Source organism: Lissotriton helveticus, chromosome 4_1, assembly GCF_964261635.1.
Source record: "Lissotriton helveticus chromosome 4_1, aLisHel1.1, whole genome shotgun sequence".
Classification (NCBI taxonomy): domain Eukaryota; kingdom Metazoa; phylum Chordata; class Amphibia; order Caudata; family Salamandridae; genus Lissotriton; species Lissotriton helveticus.
In genome coordinates this window covers 60,672,008-60,696,974 of record NC_136063.1, presented here as the reverse complement: position 1 = coordinate 60,696,974, position 24,967 = coordinate 60,672,008, and the positions used below count along the sequence as shown (strand labels likewise).

The window sequence follows — 24,967 nt, the reverse complement described above, 5'->3', positions numbered from 1 at the left end:
CTACTTCTGTGGGTGACCAAGTAGTGCTGTATGCCCACTGCCATTTAATTTATAGGACATGGGTATAGGGGATACCACTGTACAAGCGACTCACCTGTAAATTAAATATGCCATACAGGTGTAAACCAATCATATGATGTTTAAAGGAGTGAACACATGCATTTTGGCACTAATTAGCAGTGGTAAAGTGCCCGGAGTTGAAAGTCTACAACAAGAGGGACAGAAAAATAGGAGGAGAATGGGAAAAGGTTAACCCCCCAAACAGCCTGTGTCAATAGTTTTTTAAACTATGGCCTGGGATACCAAACTACCCCTAAACAGTAACTGTTGTATTCCCTTCTGCATCTCAAGAAAGGAAAGAGCCTGGAACTAAACTGTACTCCGCTTGGGTTCATGATAACAGAAAAGTGCATGACCATCAGGAGGACAACATCAAGGCAAGCTGTAATGAGTTAGCCAAAGTTTCAAAATGTTCTATTACTAGATACTGCACAACACTGGGTTATGGTCAAAATGTACAAAGAATATTGTGAATTTCCTGTATGTCTTGCTAGTATATTCCCACCAGCATACTAAGATATGATAGGATAGAATAAAGTTTATAAAGCACACTAAAACCCAAGGGTGTCAAGGCACTAAACAGGCGGAGGTGAAGGGATGAGCGTAAGACAGCCAACTAAAAGCCATGTTTTCAGCAGCTTTGTAAAAGCGGAAAGAGAGTCCGCTTTGGAAATGGGCGAAGGCAGGGAGTTACAAAGTTTAACTGCCGCTACCAAGGAGGAGCTTCCACACCCACCTGGTCCTGCGGTATCTGGAGAGATAATTTTTTTCTGGTTGGAGGATCTCTGACCTCTCCTGGGAGTATACCATTGGAACATGGGTTTCAACTGTAGCAAGGCTTTACTATGCATGGCTTTGTATACTGTGCTCAGAACCTTGAATGAGATATCCTGCTTAATGGGTAGCCTGTGCAAGGCGTGAAACCCCCTCCCTGGCAGATAGTTGCTTTGGAATTTTCAGGATCAGCCTTGCTGCTGCATTCTGAACAACCTGGATTTTGTTCAGAGAAGTTGCATTGATAAGGTATAAAGCATTGCAATAATCAAGACGGGCGGTGGTAAGTGCGATGATGGTCAACTGATTTAAATCAGGCGGGATACAGGGTAACACCTTTCTGAGTATCGTTGGTATGTAGAAACATGTGCTGACCGTACTTTTGACCTGAGCATCAAAGGTCAGACTCCTCAAAAATTACTCCTAGATTTTTAACTGTCATTGCTGGGACAGGAAGGGGACCACAATCTGCAGGGTACCGGACACTTGACCAGATAGAGTTCTGTAAGCCAAAAACCAGTATCTCGGTCTCATCAGCAGTAATCTTAAGGGAGCTACCCTTCATCCAGCAGATAATGCATGCCATACACTGGTTGAATTGCAGATCATTAAAGATGGAAGCAATGATTTGAGTTTTGTATGAGATCACCTGAAACCCAAATGATCTCACCAGCTCATCCAGGGGTGTCACATAAATGTAAAATAAGGTGGTGCTCAGGAAGGAGCGCTGAGGGACCCCACATGGAAGGCTGAAAGCCTTGGCTCTAAATCTTCTGCAGCTGACGATATTCCTTCTTCCCGACAAGAATGAATGGAGGAGCTGAAGAGCTTTATCCCCAACTCCCAACTCCCACTTCCTGCAGATGCTGGACCATGTGCATCAGGGAGACTGTATGAAAAGCTGCAGGCAGGTTGAGCATAATCAGCACCGCAAAGCCTCCCTGTTCCACCTGGATGCGGATATGGACAGTGGATATAAGGGCGGTCTTGGTGCTGTGACCGGGGCAAAACTCATTCTAAGATAGGAGGAAACAGTGTTTATGAATTTTTCTGCAATCTTGGCGTGGGAGGGGAGAAGGGAAATATGGGCGATAATTTTTCAGCTCTGAGGGGTCTGATTTTTTTGGGGGGGGAGTGATGAGACAATAACCTCGTTCCAGGTGCCCGGGTAGTTCCTGGATAGAAGACTGTTGATAACATGGCACAGGAATTTGGCTACAGGGTCAGAAAAAAAATTTAAGTAAGGACGGCATACAGGGGTCTGACGGTGCACTGGATTTAAGCCCCTTTAGAAGATCTTTCGTTTGATGAGCAAAAATTTGAGGTAGGAAGGAAGGGCAAGCTTCTCACTGTCCTGAGTGGTATCCTCAGCATCATTCAGATGCTGGGCTGTGGAAGCAGGGGAGGAATTACGTACATGCCTCTCGCGGGCCTGAGAAATCTCTTTGGCCTTAGGGTCTTCAGTTTTAGTAGGACTAAACTCCTGGAAGATAAGGAGGACCTTGTCTTGAAAGTAGGTAGGTATACTATCACAAGAATCTTGGGAGGGGGTTAGCGACTGATTTTTTGGTGGCTCAGAGATCTCCTTGATGACCCCGAGGAGCATACTAGATAGAATCTTTTCAGTAAGGAAGCAGGATTTGACTTGAAAAATTGCATATTTGTATTTCTGTAGCAGGGATTTCTGCTTTGCCTTTTCCCTAGAACAGGGGTCCCTACGCCATTTACGTTCTTGCCTGCAGCACTCCTGCCTAAGGGATCTGAGCTCTTCTGAGAACCATGGGACTGATGAGGCTTTGAGTGATGCAGTTTTTAAAAGGGGCAGCAATATCAAAAGCCTTCTTAGTCCAGTTGTGGAAACCCTCGTCCGTGGAGGGGAGCAGAGTATGCTTCCTCTCCCAGACTGTACACAAAGCAGCCTCCCATTTAGTAGATGTGAGATTGTTCAGACCCCTATACCGAAAAGTCCTCAGAATATAGCTCTCCTTCCCGGTAAATTCAATTAACCAATCATCCACCCAGTTGAGATGCTGAACAGCCTCCATCCCTAAATTGTTGTGGTTGGTAAAAATGCCGTCCAGTGTGTGGCCGGCGGTGTGGGTTGGAGATTTATTTTCTCAAATCCCAGAGATGTCATGAGCTCAAGGCGGAATGCTGAATCTTTATTTTGTTTGTTTTCTAGATGGGAATTGAATTCCCCTAGTATGGTAAGATGAGGGGAGGTAACAAATAGTTCCAACATTTTACACCATGACTCTGTAAACCTGGTTCTAGGGCCAGGCGGGCGGTACACAAGGAGTCCTGAGAAGTAATAATTATTGGATAGCTTAATCCCGAACAGTGGCAAGCCAGAGTAACCATCCATCAGGCACAGAGTGCATCTATGAGATCTCCAAGCAACCAAGGCTAGTCTGCCACCTCTACGGTCAAGGCAGTCACATCTGAGACAGATATAGCCGGGTGGGACAGCATCTGCCAGGTCTGGACCAGAGTTCCATATCTCAGTCACAAAGAGGCAGTCTAAGTTAAGAGTTTGAATAATCAAAGCAATTTTGGTTTTGTGTGTAGGCCAGGAGCGTGTGTTTATTAACGCTCCTTGAAAAGGACTGGATTTGGAACCAGTTTTGACATTAGTCCCAGAGACAGAGACCGGACCATGTGTGGGTCTGAAATTGCAATGCTGGCAGTGTTCAGCATACCCAGTAGTAAAGACAAGTTTATTTGCACACCCCACCTGGAGATGTTTGGGAAGTTGTATGCCTTGGAACATTGTTGTGCTCAGAAACATTCTATAACTATCAGTTTAGAATTCTCCTGTGAGCTACTTGCTCTTGGGATGTCATTTTATACATCAATAAAGTTACCTTGATTTTGACAGAGACTCTGACTCTGATTTTGATCCCAGGTGCAGGAAAGTGGAGTATTATGTCCTAGTGTTGTGGAAATCAGCAGCTATACTTTACTAGAGGAACATGTGTTAGGATTTCGGTGTACCATAATGGCTATAAGTAATTGACATGTCTCAAAAGCAATCTGACACCAATTCATGAAAATGATGCATATTTGAATATATTTTTAGACACTAAAATGAACACAGTTGGATGCCTACAACCGGACTTTACCATTGCGGTCAATGGGAAAAAGCACTATTACACTAAGCACTGTTGACAATCGGTCACTTGTAGGTCGAGTTATATGGAACCCACAGAGGGTTAAGGCAACGTGGGTTCCAAAACAAAGCCATAACAGTCAGTTCAATTTTACCTGGTGCAAAAGGCCTGGGTGCAGAGTTGTCTTGGCTCTCCTTGCTGCTGAAGCGGGAGCCGTGTGAGAGCTGGGTTTACCTCTTAGATGGTTCAGGGCAGAAAACTAATGCCATGGTTCACTGAAGGTGTTGCATGGTTCCCTCTTGTTGCAGCCTCGAGTAAAGGGGGTGGTAACCGAATGGTCACCAACCATTATTTGTAAAGGTGAGTCCAGAAAGATGACTTTTGAATGTCCGGAGGTCTGGGGAAAAATGGGAGCTGCCTAAAGCTTGCTCGAGGTCAGGAATACTTTCCCACAATGCAATGGACCATCTACTTTTAGGCAATTCCTCAGAGGGCCCCATGGTCTGTGATTTTTTGTATTTCTCGTAGGGGATTTCCATGTATAGTCATAAGGCACCGTTTTGCAGCCCTTCTTCTGCCGGGGATCCCCTTAGAGGCTGAAGACGGAGCCCTGTAGAGGATTCAATCAATCATATCATTTGTAAAGCGCACTACTCACCCATGAGGGTCTCAATGCGCTGGGGTGGAGAATGCTGCTACTGCTCGAAAAGCCAGGTCTTGAGGAGTTTTCTGAAGGTCAGCAGGTCTTGGGTCTGCCAAAGGTGGATGGGGAGGGAGTTCCAGGTTTAGGCGGTGAGGTGGGAGAACGATCTGCCGCCGGAGTTCGCTCTTCGGAAGCGGGGGACTGTGGCGAGGGCGAGGTCAGTAGAGCAGAGCTGGCGTGTGGGGGTGTAGAAGCTGAGTCGTCTGCTGAGGTACATTGGTCCGGTGTTGTTGAGTGCCTTGTGTGCGTGGGTGAGGAGCTTGAAGGTTATCCTCTTGTTGACCGGGAGCCAGTGCAGATCTCTCAGGTGGGGTGTGATGTGGCTGCAGCGAGGGATGTCGAGGATCAGGCATGCAGAGGCGTTCTGGATGCTTTGGAGATGTCTCAGGAGTTTGGCTGAGGGTCCTGCGTAGAGGGCGTTTCCGTAGTCCAACCTGCTGCTGACGAGGGCCTAGGTGACCGTTCTTCTCGTTTCAGTGGGGATCCACTTGTAGATCTTGCGGAGCATGCAGAAGGTGTTGAAGCAGGAGGAGGAGACGGCGTTGACCTGTTTAGTCATGGAGAGGGTGGAGTCGAGGATGACCCCTAGGTTGCGTGCGTGGTCGGTGGGTGTTGGAGCAGTTCCCAGTGCGGTCGGCCACCAGGAGTCGTCTCAGGCCGAAGGGAAGGATCTGAGGATGAGGAACTCTGTCTTGCCCGAGTTCAGCTTCAGTCGGCTGTTCCTCATCCATTCAGCGATGGCATTCATTCATTCATGAAGGTTGGTTTTGGCGGTGTGGGGGTCCTTGGTAAGGGAGAGGATCAGCTGGGTGTCATCGGCGTAGGAGATGATGTTGAGGTTGTGCCGACAGGCGACGTGGGCGAGCCGTGCCATGTAGATGTTAAACAGAGTTGGGTTGATGGATGAGCCCTGAGGTACGAAGCAGATGATCTCGGTGGCTTCGGAGCAGAAGAGGGGAAAGGCAGATGCTCTGTGTTCTGCCGGAGAGTAAGGAGGTGGTCCAGTCCAGGGCCTTCTCTTGGATCCCGGCGCTGTGGAGGCGTGTTCGTAGTGTGTGGTGGCAGACCATGTCAAAGGCGGATGACACGTCCAGGAGGATGAGGGCTGCCGTTTCTCCGTTGTCCAGCAGGGACTTGATGTCATCGGTGGCGTCCATGAGGGCAGTCTTGGTGCTGTGGTTGCTGCAGAACCCGGACTGGGAAGGGTCCAGGATGTTGTTCTCCTCAAGGTAGTGGGTGAGTTGTTCATTGACGGTCTTTTTGATGACCTTTGACGGGAATGGGAGCAGGGAGATGGGCCGGAAGTTCTTGAGGTCCTTGGGGTCCGCTTTGGGTTTCTTGAGTAAGGCGTTAATCTCTTGTGCTTCTAGCTCTCCGGGAAGGTTGCTGTCTCGAAGGAGGTGTTGATGACTTTCCGGAGATGGGGTGCGATGGATGTGCTGGCTTTTTTGAAGATGAGGTGTGGGCATGGGTCTGACGGAGATCCGGAGTGGATGGTGCTCATGATCTTGATGGTATCATCGTCATGGATGTTGGTCCAGGAGAGCAGGCGCTTGGTGCACATGGTGTTCGTGGGGGCGGAGGTCTCAGTGGTTGCCGGCAGTCATGGCGTAGAAGCTGTTGTGGATGTCTGTGATCTTGCAGGAAGACAGTGGCCAGCGAGTCGCACAGGTCTTGCGAGGGTGAGACGTCGTTGGTGTTGGAGCTGGGGTTGGAGAGGTCCTTCACGATGTTAAAGAGCTCTTTGTTGTTGTGCGCGTTGTTGTCTAGGCGGTTTTTGAAAGGGCCCCTTTTGGCAGATCTGATGAGGTGATGGTGTCTGCGGGTGGCGTTCCTGTGGGCTGCGTGGCTGTCTGGTGTTTGTTCATGGAGCCAGATCTTCTCCAGCTTTCAGCAGGCTTGCTTGGAGGCCCGGAGGTCTTCATTGAACCAGCTGGCTTTCTTGTTGGTGTGACTGCTGAAGGGTTTCTTACTTGGGGTGAGGGTGTTGGCGCAGTCGTTGATACACTGTCTGAGGTTGCGGGCGGCGGTCTTGGGGTCAGTGGGGTCAGCAGGTGGGCTCTGGGCGAGGGTGGTGGTTAGCTTTTCTTCAGTGACTTTGCTCCAGCAGCAGCGAGGCATTCGTTGGGGCGGTGGTGTGTGGTGGGTTTCTTGAAGGTGAAGAGGATGCAGCGATGGTCAGTCCAGTGGAGTTCGGTGGTGTGGTTGAAGGAGACATGGGGGCTTGCGGAGAAGATGGGGTCAAGCGTGTGACCGGCGGATTGGGTGGGTGTTGTGACGAGTTGTCTGAGTACGAGGTTGGCTAGGTTGTCGATCAGGGTGGTGGTGTTGGTGTTGTTGTTGTTCTCGAGGTGGAAGTGCAGGTCCTCAAGGAGGGTGTAGTCTGGGGAGGTGTGGGCGTGTGTGCTGACGAAGTCGACGATGGAGTCACTGAACTGTGGTCAGGGTCCCGGGGGGTCTGTAGATGAGGGTACCTCTGAGGGTGGTGTTGGGGTCAGTGTGGATCTGAAAGTGCAAGTGTTCGGCGGTTCTGAGGGTGTCGTCGGTGTTGGTCGAGACTCAGAGTGTTCCTGTGGACGATGGCGATTCCTCCTCCTGCTCCATTGGTGCGGTCCCTGCGGGTGATCTTGTAGCCTTCCAGGACGGCTATGGCTATGTCGGGTGCCAAGGCTGGGTTCCGCCAGGTCTCCATCAGGAAGGCGACGTCTGGGGTGGTTGAGTCGAGTAGGTCCCAGAGTTCAACGGAGTGTTTGCGGGCGGAGCAGGTGTTGAGAAGGATGCACCTGAGGTGGTTGGGTTCTTTCCTGGTCGGCAGCATGGTGGGGCGGATGCTTGTGAAGCTGCAGTTCCGGCAGGTGAAAGCTCCATGGGTGCGCTTCGGGGCGGCCATGAAGCAGGTGTGTGATTGTCCAGTGTTGAGTGCGTGGAGGGTTCTGGCACCGTAGCGGTGTCTGAGTCGTGGCGTTCGCTGGGTCCAGGGGTCCTTGCGCTGGGCGCGGTCCAGGCGAAGACGTGCTTGACTTAGGCACACCTTTGGTGTGCCAGCGGCACACCCGCTGCGCGGACTCCATATGAGGGGATGTGGGAGGTAGGAGCAGCTGTGAGGCGGGAGCGGGACAGTAAATAGGCAGGGACGCAGCAGCGGGAAAAACAGGTGGGGCCGCGGGAGAACTGGGTACAGGAAGGGAAAACAAGTTTAGGCAGGAAAGCAAGTACAGGCACAGGGGAATAAAAACAAGTCTGGGCAATAAAGCAAGTACAGGCACAGAGGAATAAAAACAAGTCTGGGCAAGAAAGCAAGTTAGGCACAGGCTAAACAATAAGTCTGGGCAAGAAAGCAAGTACAGGCACAGGGGAATAAAACCAAGTCTGGGCAAGAAGGCAAGTTAGGCACAGGGGAAAAAAACAAGTCTGGGCAAGAAAGCAAGTTAGGCACAGGGGAAAAACAAGTTTAGGCAAAAACAATGCAGGCAGAGCCATGCAGCAGTGTGGGGAGCGACCTGCCTGCGAGCAGGGTAAGAGGATTGACCCTCTCCTCACCCTGAACTCCCACCTGAAGACTTAGCCTGCTGTTTTTTTTGCTCTTCTGCTCCCTGAAACCTGATCATCTCTCTGTCATACAGAGTACGCTTACAGAAGGTTTTACAGATGGAACAGGAATCAGGAATATGAGAATCGGGAAGATAAATTAAGTACACTCTGTAAGGATCGGTCTTGGCCTTAATCCTACCACAGGCAGGACACTTATCAAAAAGAGATGGCATTTTGGAGCGATAAACTGCAAACTTTCTGTCAGAAAAACAAAGAGGAAGACCAAAGACGTTAAGTGAAGTAGTTATTAGCTAAATTCAGAAATGATTTTCTGAAGAAAACCATCAAATTGGTAGAGCTCAAAGCTCCAGGGTCCTTAAAGCAGGAGCCGGAAAATTGAACTGAAGTAACAGCCACTGGCTGGGCATGATGGGATACTGGTGGTCACGGGATTCTTAAAAACACAGCTTCTATTTTCAAAGACACATAATGGCAGACTATGTGGCTTCTCTGTTCTTTCCTTTCAGCTCTATCATGAAAAAATAGGTTTTGTGAAGGAGATTATTCTGTGTGTTTAATACTACAAAAAACTATACAAAATGTAGTATACTGGCTTCCTTTTTTCAATTCTAATGGTAGTGGTATTAAACTTTATTGTTTAATTACTTAAAATTGTTATTATATACTATCATTATAAAAAGGAAAAAGAGTTAAAATCTCACACAAATTGCTACAAACTAGAAGGGAGTAAAACATTAAAAACTGATATCCAAACTGGCAGTAAAGTGCAGGTGCATAAAACTTAGAGGGGAGATTGTCCAAGTTTCTCTTGCTTGCAAGCCGGGTAGTTTCTTTGTGTAAATCAATTTTCTTTGTCAGTGCGGCCCAGATTGATTCTGTAAATTTCCCTAGCCACACAACTGTTTGAGCTGTTTTAGCAGCGAAAGACAAGTCTGATGCTTCTTTGCATCTTACAAGACCGTGCGACCTACAGATGGGAAGTACAAGTCGGTGCCGCTCGCTAGATACCTTTGGGCAACAGCACAGCAGATGGAGTCAGGATTCACGGTGGTAACTACAAAGTTGACTGTCAGTACTTGCTGAGGGCTGTTAATAAGGCTGCGGTTTTCCCACTATGAAGGAGGTGTCCAGTGATGAGAGATTGGGTTGATGGTGTAAACTTTCCAGGTCTCTTTCATTGGATATTTTCTTGACCTGCGTATTCACTGATCTTTTCCATGCAGCTACAGGAATGTTTAAGTTGTGCAAGTTTTGAACGTCTATTTCTAAGAATGTTATGGCTGCTGTCAACTGAATCTGCCATGGAGCCCCACCTTCTTTGAAGATTGTTTTAATTTGCATTTTTAAAGAGGGGTTGCTGGAGCATGCAGGGTGCCAATATAGTATTTTATAATCTCCCCTGTACAGGTAATGTCCGGAAGGGTGAGTCCTAGCTCCAACCTTACTCTTGCTTTCCTGGCCTGTTGTGGGATGCCTATAACCTTTTTGTATGGAGAAATGTGGTGGCTCGTAAGGAACTTGGTGAAGGCTCCAATGACGACTAGGTGGCCGTAGTTAAGAGTGGGAACTAGTTTTGCTTTTAAGACTTTCAGGATGGGGTCTGCAGTCGGACTGTGTAGTCTTTGATTGAGATCTCTCAAACTGTAGATGATGCCGGCCCCCTTGCTTCTTAGATGTTTCAGATGGGCTATGGGTTCGGCCCCTTCCAATAGCCTGAGACCCAAATAGTTATAACTTGTGCATGTTCTAATTTGAAGGTCACCTAGGTGCCATTGTGCTGTCTTCTTTCGGTGATACTTCCCAAAGATAATTATCCTGGTCTTCTCCTGGTTCACCAAGAGATTGTTCTTTTGGCTAAACCTGTGCAGAGCTTCTAAGTCTTTCTGTAGGCCTGTTTCAATGTGATCCATTATAACTATGTCATCGGCGTATTGGAGAATTTGGAGCCGCACATTCCCCAGCCTTGGTGTTAGTAGATTTGCCCACTCCAGGGCTTTTCCCAGGTCGGCTGTATAGAGATTAAAAAGTAAAGGGGCATGAACGCACCCTTGTTCGTCCCCCAAGAACGTTTTTTAATTGAACAAGGAGTACTTTCCAGAGCTATAAGGGGTATACAGTACTTAAGTATGTGGGGCTCGACTCTTTATGTATCCACTCAAGGAGTTTTGGACCTGGAATTGTGAACCATTTTATTCTGCTCAAAACTGCGTGGTGCCAGTTTTTTGCAGGTTTCCCATTTAGCTGAAGAGATACCCTCATTGGTCTGTGATCGCTCTCGTCCCTATTTCCCACTTCAAAGGTATTAAAGTATGTTATCAGGTTATCCGATATAAAGATGTAATCAATTGTGGACTTATCCCTGAAGGTGGAGAGAGGAAGCCAGAAAGGATCCGCAGCTTTTTTGATTGTGTGGGCAGAAATCATATTTGCTGAACGGGGGCTGGTTCAGTCTGGTTCTTAAAGTCTGTTTTAGAGTGCCCCAGCTCCCGGGTGTTCATGTCCCCGACAATAATTGAAAAGTGTGAGACATATTTATTCATGAGGTGGTCCATTTTTGTTGTCAATATTTTTAGCACATGGTTTTTTTTGCTGAGAGGCAGGGTTGACATAGCAATTAATTAACAAAAGACTAATTGAGATGTTGTTGCTTTTTAATTCGCAGATCAATACCGCTTGCAGATTGCCGGTGTTTGTTGTTAATAAGGTTGCCTCTATTCTGCGGCTTGATTAATAAAGATTGAGAGCCCACCAGGTGCTCTCCCAAAGATGTTATGTTCTATGGCTGCAGAGTGAAATTCGTAAAAAACTGGGAGAATTAGGGTTTTGGTGGCCCATGTCTCTTGTAGTCACTGGATGTAATTTTCTCAAAGGTAATTGCTTACTGAATTGTACCCAAGCAATCTTTTTAGCCCAGCGACGCTCCAGGATGTGATGGACAGCTGTATGTTGTTTCCCGGTGTTCTGTTCATGATCTGTTGATGAGCAGCATTTATTGTGTTAGAAGTGCAGTTGTGGTGGCTGGCCTTCTGGACCAGTACAAGTGCCATGCATGAAGATATTCTTTGGCCCACTGATGTGGACTGTCCTGTGGTCAAGCGTACTTGTTATCCTGTAGGCGTTGTAAAGTCTTGGCTCTGCGGCTTAGCTATTCCCTGGTTGATTGCTCGCTGTCCCCCTTACTGCTAGTACATGTGGGTATTTCTCGTGTATGGGAAAAGCGATGTCAATACCCCTATCAGCCATTTGAGCTATTTCTTCTGGTGTTAGCCCCACCTGGGAGTGGCGACTCAACCCCATTGATGTTGATTCCCTGGAGAGACTCAGGAACTTAACCCAGGCTAGGTCGTCTGAGTGTGTTTCTGTAAGGGTCTGGATCTGCTTAACTAGTCGAAGTACGTTGCCCCTGTTTAGGATGTCATGTTGGCCTTTAATGAAGTATCTAGGGGTAAGGATTACCTCGTAAGTAGTTTTACTGACCTGGTTTGCTTTGGGCTGGATGCTTAGACCCGTCTGAACAATATTTAAATTAAGGCTTGGGGAAGGTTCCCGTTGGTGTGGTTCTGGACTGTATATCGGGCTTTGGAATGGGTGTGCTGATTGATCGCGGGGCATCTGGGAGACTGAGGGTAAAAGTTCTTGTTCCTTGGTTGAGCACAATAGACTGCTCTGCTCTAAGTTCATGATGTTCGATGAATGAGGTAGTTGAGTTACTGTTGCCGGGCCTGATGGGCTGTGAAAGTCCCCCGTTCAGAGAATTGGCTGTAAAGGCCTGTCAGTCTCTTGTTTGGCATCCAAAGGGTTTGGTGCTGTGGATGTTGAGTTGCTTGGGACGTGGTTTTTATTGAAAATTGGATAGAACTATGTTTTGTCTTTGTCAATTTGTGAATTTTGAGTTAGGGTTGGTAATAGGAGAGCAACTTTTTTTGATGCCTTGGCCTTTTTCTCTTGTTTGTTTAATTTTTTCTTGGCCCTCCTTGAAAGAGGTTCTTCTTTCCTTAACTGAATGGAGGCATTGCCCTCGAGGTACTTCCCTGGATTTGAGATTTGTGAGCTAGGATTGAGACTGGGTGGAATGATGGGGAGTTTAGTTAATACGAGAAGTCCTTGTGCGTCGGGCTTTGTTAAGGGGTTGCCCAAATTGTTCGTGGCTAAGTTGCCGTGAGGGTCAGCGAGGTTTGAGATTTGCTGCAGTGCTACTATTGTTTGTCGGGCCGATGGCGCCTCTTGTTTGAGTTTTTAATGAGACTACAAGGTCTGTTAGGATTTTTGGAAGTGTTGCCCATTTATCTATGAGATCTACACATGAACAGGTGTAACGCTGGTTATTCTGATTGACACTAAGCTTGTTCTCTATGAAGTCAACCTTTTTGGTCAGTTCCACTAGGCGTTGTGCAATAGTGGTTAGGAGGTCGATTTGCAACTCCATTATGTTCGATTGCCAGAGTAATGCCCTGGCCATAGTGTGGACTGTTTCACCAGGTGAGGTTGCTTCTGGGTCGTTAATGAGACTGCTACCGTAGGTACTATAGCTTTGAGAGATTTGTGTTGGGGAGGGGGAAACCGGGTTCCATTGACTGTTCTGAAGAGCTTTGGGGTGAGCTCCAGTGTACTTTGTATCTTTGATTCCAGGTTTTGAAGAAATATCTGTGATAGCTACCCAAGGTTTTTTTAGATGCTCAGACTCTTCTGTCTTAGTTGGTCCAGGACCTGTGCATACTAGAAGAAGTGGCTGAACAGGAGACTGCATGGTGAGTTATTTCTGGTGGTGTATTTGGGCTGTCACAACCTGCTCATGGTTTCCTTGAGTTAGAGCAATCAATCAATCAATCAATCAATCATGCCATTTGTATAGCGCACTACTCACCCGGGAGGGTCTCAAGGCGCTTGGGGGGAGCGGTATGCTACTGCTCGAACAGCCAGGTCTTGAGTTGTTTCCTGAAGGCGAGATGGTCCTGGGTCAGCCGAAGGTGGATGGGGAAGGAGTTCCAAGTCTTGGCAGCCAGGTAAGAGAAGGATCTTCCTCCGGCGGTGGCTTTTCGGATGCGTGGTATGGCTGCGAGGGCGAGGCTGGTGGACCGTAGCTGGCGGGTGGGCGTGTAGATGGTCAGGCGGTCGTTGAGGTACTTGGGGCCCAGGTTGTGGAGAGACTTGTGTGCGTGGGTGAGGAGCCGGAACGTGATCCTCTTGTCTATGGGGAGCCAGTGCAGGTTCCTCAGGTGGCTGGAGATGTGGCTGCGTCGGGGGACATCCAGGATGAGTCGGGCGGAGGCGTTCTGGATGCGCTGGAGTCTTTTCTGTAGCTTGGCTGTGGTTCCGGCGTAGAGGGCGTTTCCGTAGTCCAGTCGGCTGGTGACGAGTGCCTTGGTGACAGTCTTCCTGGTCTCGGTCGGGATCCAGCGGAAGATCTTGCGAAGCATACGCAGGGTGTTGAAGCACGATGAGGAGACGGCATTGACTTGTCTGGTCATCGAGAGGGAGGGGTCCAGGATGAAGCCCAGGTTGCGTGCGTGGTCGGTTGGCTTGGGTGCGGTGCCCAAGGCTGGGGGCCACCAGGAGTCGTCCCAGGCGGAGGGCGAAGATCCCAGGATGAGGACTTCCGTCTTGTCCGAGTTCAGTTTCAGGCGGCTGTCCTTCATCCACTCGGCGACGTCTTTCATCCCTTCATGTAGGCAGGTTCTGGCGGTGTCGGGGTCTCTGGTGAGGGAGAGGATCAGCTGGGTGTCGTCGGCGTAAGAGATGATGTTGAGGTTGTTCTGGCGTGCGATGGCTGCGAGAGGTTTCATGTAGATGTTGAAGAGGGTGGGGCTGAGTGAAGATCCTTGCGGGACGCAGCAGATGACTTCGGTGGCCTCGGAGCGAAACGGGGGGAGGCGGACTCTTTGTGTTCTTCCGGCGAGGAACGAGATGATCCACTCCAGTGCCTTCTCTTGGATACCGATGTTGCTGAGGCGCTGGACTAGGGTGCGGTGGCAGACCGTGTCGAACGCAGCAGACAGGTCCAGGAGGATGAGGGCCACTGTTTCCCCCTTGTCAAGCAGGGTCCGGATGTCGTCGGTGGCTGCGATGAGGGCGGTCTCGGTGCTGTGGTTGGCTCTGAATCCGGACTGCGAGGGGTCGAGGGATCCGTTCGTCTCGAGGAGGGCGGTCAGCTGTCTGTTGACGATCTTCTCGATGACTTTAGCAGGAAAAGGGAGGAGCGAGATGGGGCGGAAGTTTTTGAGATCGGTGGGGTCCGCTGTAGGTTTCTTCAGGAGGGCGCTGATCTCGGCGTGCTTCCAGCTCTCCGGGAAGGTGGCGGTGTTGAAGGAGGCGTTGATGATGTTCCGGAGTTGGGGTGCGATGGTGGAGTCGGCCTTGTTGAAGACGTGGTGTGGGCAGGGGTCGGTCGGTGATCCGGAGTGGATGGTGTTCATCGTGCGGGCTGTGTCTTCGGTGGTCACCGTGGTCCAGGTGCGAAGGGTGGCGGTGGGGGGCATTGGTTTGATGGTTGGGTGCGTGGGTGGGGCGCCGAAGCAGTTGTGGATGTCGGCGATCTTGCGGTGGAAGAATGAGGCGAGGGAGTCGCAGAGGTCTTGTGACGGAGTGATGTCGTTGGTGCCGGTGCTGGGGTTGGAGAACTCCTTGACGATAGTGAAGAGCTCTTTGCTGTCGTGGGCGTTGTTGTCCAGTCGTTCCTTCAGGGATTTCTTCTTGGTGGTGCGGATGAGCTGGTGGTGCTTGCGGGTAGCGTGTTTGAGGGCGGTCATGTTGTCGGTGGTCCGGTCGAGGAGCCAGGCTTTCTCGAGGGTGCGGCAGGTCTTCTTGGAGTCCTTGAGGTCGTCAGTGAACCAGGATGCCTTCTTGCTTCTGGGTCTGCTGGGAGGGTTCTTTAGTGGCGCGAGGTCGTCGGCGCAGGCGGTCAGCCACTGTGTGAAGTTGCGGGCTGCTTCGTTGGGGTCCGTTGTGTTGGCGGGTGGGCTCTGGCTGAGGGAGGTGGTGAGCTGGTCTGCGGTGATCTTGCTCCAATTCCTGTGAGGTACCTGTTGCGGGTGGTGGTGGGTCGTGGATCTTTTGAAGCTGATGGTGTCAACAGGTGGGTCACTTGCGTGTCTATGTTTAACCCCTGGGGGGCTACACGGCCCAGAGCAAGATTGAGACCGGCATCTTTCAATGTTTATGCTTCCGATGTTTGTACTTTGTACTTGCATTGCAGGGAACTTTTTGTTGGAAGGACTCCTTGGCAGGTGGTTCATTCCATTACTGGCCTTGGCCCTTCCTGATTCGTTTGTCGGGCGAGGGAGCACTCATCATTAGGAGGACGTTTATATAAAAATTTAGTTATGAGACCTGCTGCTCGGGACTTTAAAAAGGACTTTTTGTCAGGGACTACGTTCTGTGCACTCCTTAGAATTCTGGGTGATACTTTAGTCGGGGGAATGCATTTATTGGGGCGTTTTCTTGTCGCTGAGAGGCTTTTTATTTTTTTTTCATCCTTCAATAGGGGTGCCCTGTTGTCAGTGGCTATATAGTGCCACAGTACAATTAAACTTACTCTTTGAGTAAGGCAGGTGTCTGTACCCGGGGTCCTAGCGTTGTGGCTGAATGATCTTTGTGCCACTGTCTTCGCCTGGAAACTACCATTGTGAGCCACACCACCGCTAGCCACACCACCGCTCAAGGACTTGGATGTCAACTGTTCACTTGGCTTCCCACACCGGGATCCAATCCTTGTCCCTCGATTTCCTGCAACCTCTGGCCCCCTGCAGCACACCCAAAATATTAGCCCTCCGGGGGTGAGCCGAGACAGAATTTACCTCAACGGGGACTCTGGAAAGCCCCGGGAGGGCGCGACGATACGGAGAGAGTCAGCCCTGCTTCCCACGACATGCAGCGCTCATTTACCTTGAGCGTACCTCTCTGCCGGTCACGGGTGCCACTGAAGCTCCCCCCACTGGGCGGCTCTAACCGAGATGGCCAGCAAAAGTCCAATGGCGGGTGGCCGCGGGCCACACCTGGCCTCACTAGGGTCTAAGTGGACCTGGCTTGTACTGCAGCAGCGGCTGCAACGAGACCAGGAATTGATTCCGGCCACTGTTTATAGAGATTGCAGGAAGAGCAACAGTTTATGGCAGTCTGGGCATGATGGGGGGAGAGGAGAGTGGGAGGACCAGGGGGAGTGCTTGAGCCTTGTTGCTGCCTCGGTCGTGGCCATTAATCATCTGCTGACCACTGGAGGGGCCCTTAAAAGAACCACTGGGACCGTGGGAGCTGTGGGACTGTGACGAGGCCCGGACAGACCCCCTTGTTAACTCCTCTGCTCTTCAGCTACCATCCGCCTCTCCGCCATCCTTGGTTCCGCCTCTCTGGTTCTGACTCCTTCTCGCAGCTCAGACGGAGTGGTATGGGTGGTACAGTGCAATTTGGTACCCGCACCTACTGCTGCTGCTGCTACTCGCATCCTGCCGCCGCCACTGCTGCTCCGATGCGCTGGGAAACCTGGACTGGATCGTAAAGCAAGGAATGCTAGATAAAGATGTGGCCAGTGTAGCCTACGTATTTAGGCTGTATTATTGTCTTTCTATCTCTTAAATGTCTTTTCAGGCCTTCCTGAAGAAACCATAAACATACAAAAAGGGCACTTCCTTACCCTGGGTTACTACCAGAACCTGCCTACCAATGGGAAGCTTCTGGAGACTTTCAGGTCCCCTACATGTCAATACAATATGACAAAACTCTATTTTATCTGGTTCTTGAGTAAAAAACAAGATTTATCAAGGATGAAAACTTTCACTTGATGTCAGCATCTGTGCCACTCTACTTGCATGACACTGCCCAGGTGAAGGCCACAACCTCTTCCAGTGACTGCAGTTGTGCTTTGCGTGCTAGCATTCAGAATCTCAGTTTTTCCCCGGTGGATGTTGAGGCTAAGTTGTGCTCGTTTGATTTGTCAGTATTCTCTTGCATCTGCTGATAGGTATATGAAATTAAATGAAATGAAATGAAAAGAAAATTTATAGAGCGCGGTAGCTGCCCTGAGGCGTCCTAGCGCTTGAAAAAAGAAGGTGCTTTCTGGTGAGACTGCTAACATCAGGAGTTAGTCAGATTTCTTAAAAAGAAAGGTTTTTAAATGTTTGCGAAATGAAAGCAGGTTGGGCTCGGATTTCAGGTAAAGGGGGAGAGAGTTCCACAGTTTAGCCGCGTTGTAAGAAAACGACCGGCCCCACATCTTGATTTCTTAATCGTGGGGACTGTGGCAAGGAAGGCATGCGCAGAGCGAAGCCGTTTGGTAGGGTGGTAGGGGGTGATTAAGGAATGGTTAATGACTGCACCTGTTTTCCAAAATGCTTGATGGGAGATGCAGAGAGTTTTAAAATTGATTCTTTCCCTGACAGGGAGCCAATGAAGACTTCTTAGGCTGGGTTTTGCTGAGAGACGGTGGGGGAGCTGAAGCAGAGTTCGGGCAGCACAGTTTTGTATTATCTGGAGCTTTCGTAGGGTATATTCAGGGGCTCCTAGGTAGAGGGCATTGCCAAAATCAAGGCGGGACTGGATTAGGCCTTGGACCACAATCTGCCTAGCCTCAAAGGGCAGGAGGGGAAGAATCTTTCTAAGAAGTCTGGGAAGGCCAAAGCAGGTGGCTGATAATTTGGCTGCCTGACTGTTGAAGCTGAGACATTTGTCCAGCCAGACGCCGAGGCTTTTTATAGTGTCTTTGGGTGTGGGGGAAAGACCAAGGCAGGCGGGCCAGATTGAATTGATCGTGGGGGAACTGAGCTACCGAGGAGCATCAGCTCCGTTTTGTCTCCATTAAGTTTGAGACATGAAGAGGTCATCCAGTTGTTAACTTCTTCTAGGCAGTCCCTCAGGTTGACCTGTGCTAGTTGGCTGTCTAGCTGATTGAGGGATACCACTAGCTGAGTGTCGTCGGCATATGTGATGATCTTTATACCGAACGGATGGACAATCTCAGCTAGTGGGCTCATATACACATTAAATAACGTAGGGCTCAAAGATGAGCCCTGCGACACCCCACAGCCCAGGGGTTTGCTAAGGGATATGGGGCCAGATGTAGGTAAATCTATTTTACCGACTCATAAATACAGAATTTTACCGATTCGGTATTTATGAATCGGTAAAATAGAAGTACTGATATGTAGGTAAATACAGATGTGCATTTACCGAATCGGTAATATTCGGTATTTACCGATTCGGTAAATACCGACCGGTAATGCCCATTCATTCCTATGGGCTTTGAAGCCCATAGGAATGAATGGGCATTACCGATTCGGTATTTACCGAATCGGTAAATACCGAATTTCACAAGGGTGCAGGGGGTGTCACTTTGACACCCTCCAGCACCCCCAAAACTGGTTTGTGAGCCGTGTGGCAGGCATACATGCCCTAAGGGCAGGTCTGCCTGTCATATGGCAGAGGTGTGCATGCACACATGTGCATGCACACCGGAATCGGTATTTTACCATCAAATTGAATTTGATGGTAAAATACAGATTCGGAAAGGCTTGTGGGACTCAGAAGAGTCCCACCTACATCTCAAAATTACCGAATCGGTAAAAATACCGATTCGGTAATTTACAGAATCGGTAAATTTACCGATCGGTAAATTTACCGATTCTGCCCCCTACATCTCAAAATCCATTTACCGGTCGGTAGCGGCTGAAATCGGCCGTTACTGACCGGTAAAAGCCTACCTACATCTGGCCCATGGTGTCACCTTCGAGGACCTGGAATGATCGGTCGCCCAAAAAGGATTTGAGCCAGGTTATTGCTGTCCCTGGCACTCCCAACCTGAGGAGTCGATGCAGTAGAATTTTATGGTTCACCGTATCGAAAGCGGTGCTTAGATCGAGGAGGATGACTGCCACTGATCCCCCCAGATCCAAGATCCCCCTAGCTTCTTCCGTTACCGCAATCAGGGCGGTTTCTGTCCCATGCTTGGGGCGGAAACCCGTCTGGGAGAGTAGGGCCATGTCATCTGAAAAGTCCTTGTCATCTAGCTGTGTGCAAGGGGTCCACTGGATTTCCTTTATTTTTCTTGCTGTGGATGTGTTTATGATCCAGTCTATTGCCAGCAAGAAGAGACAAGGCAAGAGCAAACAACCCTGATGGACTCCAGTCCTCACTTTCAAGGTTTCTGTGAGTTGTCCTCCATGGACTATCTAGCAGGTCATTCCCTCGTAAAAGTTCCTAATGATTCCTATAGGTTTGTCTAGTACACCACAGTAGTGGAGGAGCTTCTAATGGGTCCCTCTGTCCATTATGTCAAATGGCTTCTTGCAGTTGATGAAGTTGGCATAGAGGGAGGAGTTCCATTCCTTCGACTGCTCAACGATGATGATGTGCATGACTATACACAAGGTCATGATACCTATCATGGACCATCAACGCAACATACATTGTCATTGCACTACGATCTAACTCACTACAGACTTTTTGGAACAAGGGCACAATGGGAACATAATCAGGGGGACGATAATTGAAAACCCCAAATGAATTAAACTATTCCTGCTTTAAGTTGGCTTTCTCGTAATGAAAGAACAGCAGTGGGTGTATGGACACAAGACCCACATAGTCGGACTCAATAAAAAAATCTCATGGATGATGTTGTCACCAACATAACTCCTTCACCTACAGGGAGGTATCCAGACTGCCTCTTCCATTTATATGGCCTGTTTCTGGATCAGAACCTCTGCAAACTCAACCTGGCCCCAAGGTAACTCCTTGTTTCAACATTTACCTACTCTGTTTTGACTGATGATATGTACTTGCCCTTTTTTGATAATATTTATGAGGGTATTCTCCTTTTTAAAAAAAAATTTGTATACATTATGGGGCATATATTGAAAATTCACCTTCCTGCCCTGAGCTGCATGAAGGAGAGTGGGTAGGAATGTGCAATATTTATTATTATACAACACATTCCTGCTCTCTGTCTTTGCTGGTGCACAAATTGCTGCAAGCGCCAATTCAGGTACCTTTGCACCATGGTGCAAGGGTGCCTGCGTTGTAGGCAGGATTTGTTTTGTGCAGGAACGGACACCTTCCTGCATAAAAACAATCCTCTGAGGCTTTTTCCTCTACCTTTGTGTAGAAAGAAGAAAAACAAGGAGAAATAAACATATTTATTCTCATTACGCTTCCACTGTGGAGGTGCAGTATTTTGACACATTTCCAGGAATACTACTAATGGTAAATCTAGGAATTCACCAACATCCATTGGTGGGAGCATGGGGACACCCACCTTCCACCTATGGAACGCCTGCTGAGGCAGAGTAGCACCAAGCAGCGAATTGGGCTGCCTTGCATTACTCCACATTTACCACTAGGTGGCCCTGTGAAGCTTGGTAAATGCAATTCTGGAATTTAAGTCACCCTTGCACCCCCTTGTGTGAGAAATATGGTGCTAAAATATTAAGAACTGATAAGGTTTTCTCTTCCTTCACTTATTGATTATTACCCTGATCTCCAACCTTTCCTCCCCTTATATTCTATCCTCCTTACAGTAAGCCATCAATAACCAATGTAAATTACATTGCCTGCTCCTTGTAGCATTCTACGCTTTGGCCTTTAAATTATGAAACAAACTGCCATGGTAACACATACACATGGGTCTACATTTTCAGTGTACCATTGATGCTGATGCAATAGTGACATCACCCTGTACAATCAGCATCTCAGATTCTAACCGGAAGGGAGCCTCTGTGACTCCCCACCCTGGTGAGACTCATTTAAACACAGTAGAATTGAAGGCCAGCTGCAACAGTGCTTTTGCTGGCAGCCCCATGAGCCCAACTGACTACAAAACCCCATCCATGCTATTTATAAGCCCCGAAGGAGCAACACATTAATAGAATGATTGTTAACACACAAGCTGGCTTTAACTCCCCTTGTGCTATTAAAGAGGAACTAGAAAAATGGAAAGTGAAATTTGTTTATACATGATTCAGAAGCAAATGATTTCATATTCATGTCACTAATAAAAAAAAGGGAAGCCAAACCCATCCTTGAGTTAGCCCTGTTGGACATCAGTTTTGATTAAAAAGGACTGAACATCTTTCACTTTCATACACTTACACAATATCTGTACAATAAGGACATCTCACCCAGTGCCCTTGTAGGGCAATTAAGCACACATCATGGGTCAGCTTCCTTTAGGGGGTGTTGTGCTTTATAAACAGTCTTTTAATTTTACCTTCACAATGCTCTTCTCTTTGCAGCTGTGCAGTGACCCAGGACGTGAATGTACATTTGATTCAAAATGGCCACTCCCTGCAAGTCATGTTTGAGATAGAGACATTCATCTTTAAAGACCAGTCTGAAGTATATATGAAGTGTGATGTGTCCCTTTGCCCAATCACACCGTCAAATACCTGCCAGGTAAGTGATGAGGTTGATGCACAAAAATAATGTAAATTCTTTTTTAAACAAGCTGATGCATGAGCCCCACTTGAAGCAGGTGTGAGCACAGTCAGTGAGTTACTGGCATGAAAGGTGGAACTTTTCTCTGTGAGGAGTGTGAGTGAGTACAGCAAGACGTGAATATTCAAACAGAATCAACTTATTCTTTATTTTTCTAAATTAGGTTGGGGTTTTTATTATGTTGTGTCATGACTTTAGTACAGTTTGGTACTGCGTAAATATTTTCCTTCAAGTTAAGCCTGACTGCACTACTAGGAAAAAAGCTCGGGTCTATTTGGTGACTTTAGTAGCTCACCCTGACAAGGATTTAGATTATTACTTGAGGTAGGTACTCCACCACCCCAACTAATATTCGCATGTCTCACATTGTGTAATTGGTTAATAGCTAGTAACTTAACAGGAATTTAAATTTGATGCGGAATAACCATTAAGCAAAACACGGGGTAGAAGAGTAAGGGGCCCATTAGGATGTCGGGTGGATCGCCACCACCATGCAGGCGGTGGCGATCAGCCCGACATCCTTGCACGCACGCCACCCGCCCGCCACCCATTTTCCCCCGCCATATTTCAATGGCAGGGGGGACTGCGGCAAAAGGAAACACCGTCCATCGCTTTTCCGTCCCGGTCACCTTGCAACCAGGTCAGAAAAAGTTTAATATGGTGGCGCTGTCTATGAGACACCGCCATCCATATTAGTATGGGATTTTTGAGAAGCCTTTACGTGGCGGCATTGCCGCCACGGAAAGGCTTGCGGTCTTCACTTTGGGGGCCCCCTGCTTGCCCCCATGTTGAAGGTGAGGTGGGGGGTGCACATGGGGGGGATGTGTGGTAGCCCCCAGCATTTGCATAGACAAAGCGGCAGGACCGTGCGGTGCCTGCCGCTTTGTCTATGCAAATGCGTCACATGCATTTTTCGCATAGTGGCGGGCGGTGCTGAGAGCACCGCCCACCACAATGTTAAAAATGCATGATGCACCTGCCACTGTGGCGGGCGCATCCTAATACCCCCCACGGGACCCCTGCCCTTATGGCCGGCGGTCCCGTAATCTGATGGGATGGTGGGCGGACTAAGGCCGCCCGTCATCCTAATGCCCCCTATGTCTTAAGGATATTTGGACAAAATATGGGGAAAAAACCTATGGAATACAAAAATATTGTGTCAAGAATATCGGCATGTAAAAATATCAACAAGAGTAAATTTGAAGATAAAACAATTCTTTTAAGAGATGTTCTTAATATTGGTATGAAATATGTCAATTTAGCACATATAGTTGTATGTAATACAATTTGTAAATGTTAATTAGTATGTCATTTATTGTAGTGTGTTTGATTTAGCATGTTTACTAATTTTTTATTTGTATTCTGAGAAAAAAATATATTAATTATGACATTTTGGAAATGTCTACTTATGTTGTAAAAATAAAGGTGTTCTAGTTGTATTTGAAGTGGTATATTGGGTTTTTTATGGTATAGGCGTATGGTGAATTCTAAAAAGTGAATATTCAAAAGTACGTAGTAGATTAATTTTTATAATGATATGCAAATAAATACTTAACATAATGTTAATAAAAAAATATTTTGAATTCTAATTGTTACATCAATTTTTTTAATTAAACTATTTATTGGCATTTATTAGAATTACATATTTCAATGCAATTAACTCATCACAATATATCCTTAACGGATGGTACAGCACCCTCTCCCACTCCGTATAGTATTTCGAGTTAGCCTTGTTGGCCCATGCTCTAGCATCAATGGAGAGAAGCAAGTATTGCTTCAAAATATATTCCATTTCCCCCACACCATGTCCCACTACTTAGGGCATCCTCTATTTGTGAAGACTGCTCGTTCAGCCAACATGCACCCATCAATATCCTGTTCCCATCCAACTATATATACAGACTATATTACGCTTCGTTAACATAAAGTCAGTGGCTGCCCATATTTGGTCTATTCGATTGAAGTCTGTAGCGTCCCATGTATTGAGCAGACATTACTTGGGGATCATCCTAAGGCTACCCCACTGACCTCTCTGACCACCATGTTGAGAGCCTTCCAGAATGACTGGATCTAGAGACATTCCCAGAGTATATGATATATGATAATATGATAAAACATGCCTGTCTCCCCACATCCCCGTCTACAGTCTGCGGAGCTACTTCGGCCCATCTTAACCAAGTGTATGTGTGCTGCAAACTTTTCAATTGGAAAGCCGCAGTTGGGATGGTATTGCCACCTCTCGTGGGGAGGACAGCACCTTGCACCAATCCTCCTCCTTATCCAAGTCCCCCACATCATTCTGCCAACTCATATATAGCTGTTGCAACAGGTCTGGTAAACTGTTAATTATTTTCCGTTAAATAAGTGAAATAGCTTTACTTTCCATGGGATCTGCTAGCAGTCTGGCCTTGAGTGGTGTGGCCTCCGGGATCCCATCCACCTTTCTGGTTGCCCAGTAAGGCATGTCGTATTTGCACTGTTACATAATTTGAATAAATTATCATTTATAATTAATGTAAATATACATTTAGTTTTTATATTTTAAATTGTATTATTTTATATTTATTTTGTTACATTAATAATTTTGATAAATTATAATTTGTAATTAATTAAACTACATATGAATGGTATGATATTTTCAAATATTAAAAAGCAAATACATGAAACAAATGAAAAACATAGAAAAATATATGCAAAATAATTTAAGACAAGTAAAATAATCTTACATTTTCTTTTATAAGATATTTACATGCTATGTTTGTGAAAGATAAATATTCATAATACAATTAGTATTAGAAATATATTTTTTAATTGTAATATTTTAGTACTTTCTATTGTTTTAATTGATTGTTTGATTTTGTGTTTTTATGATTGTTAATTATAGAATATGATTTTCTTTTCTGTTTTATGGTGTTAAATTTAATAATGTTAGCAGATATTTTGGGAAATATATAAATGATTATTAGGAATAATACATATCTTAGATATGTTAATGTTTAGATATGAATATGAAGGATTGTAGTTCTGGTTAGTGTATTTTTAAATTACATTTATTTTATTTTATAGATACAAAATTGTGTGTTTGGAAGGGAGTATTTATTGTGCATATGACGTTTTTAATTGTATTAACATAACATGTTTTAGATTGCAGTGGAAATAGGGCATTTCACCTAGTTAGTGTCCAATACATTCCTCAAATAGGCTTTGATTGGAGTGGGAATAGGGAATGTCACCCCTTTAGTGTTCAACACCTTCCCTCAATATGGTTAGATTGAAGTGGGAATAGTAAATGTCACCATTTTAATATCCAACACCTTCCCCAAATTGGACTAGATTGGAGTGGGAATAGGAA

The 24,967-nt window shown here is 47.1% G+C and overlaps 1 protein-coding gene across 1 annotated transcript in view; it reads left to right on the top strand.

Moving 5' to 3' along the window:
* LOC144827860 (pancreatic secretory granule membrane major glycoprotein GP2-like) overlaps nt 1-24,967 on the top strand; it is an 80,490-nt gene that overhangs the window by 21,552 nt on the left and 33,971 nt on the right. The window contains exon 3 of the mRNA XM_078686025.1: nt 21,414-21,573. Within this exon, the coding sequence (XP_078542151.1) occupies nt 21,414-21,573 (160 nt within the window). The remainder of the gene's footprint in view (nt 1-21,413; nt 21,574-24,967) is intronic.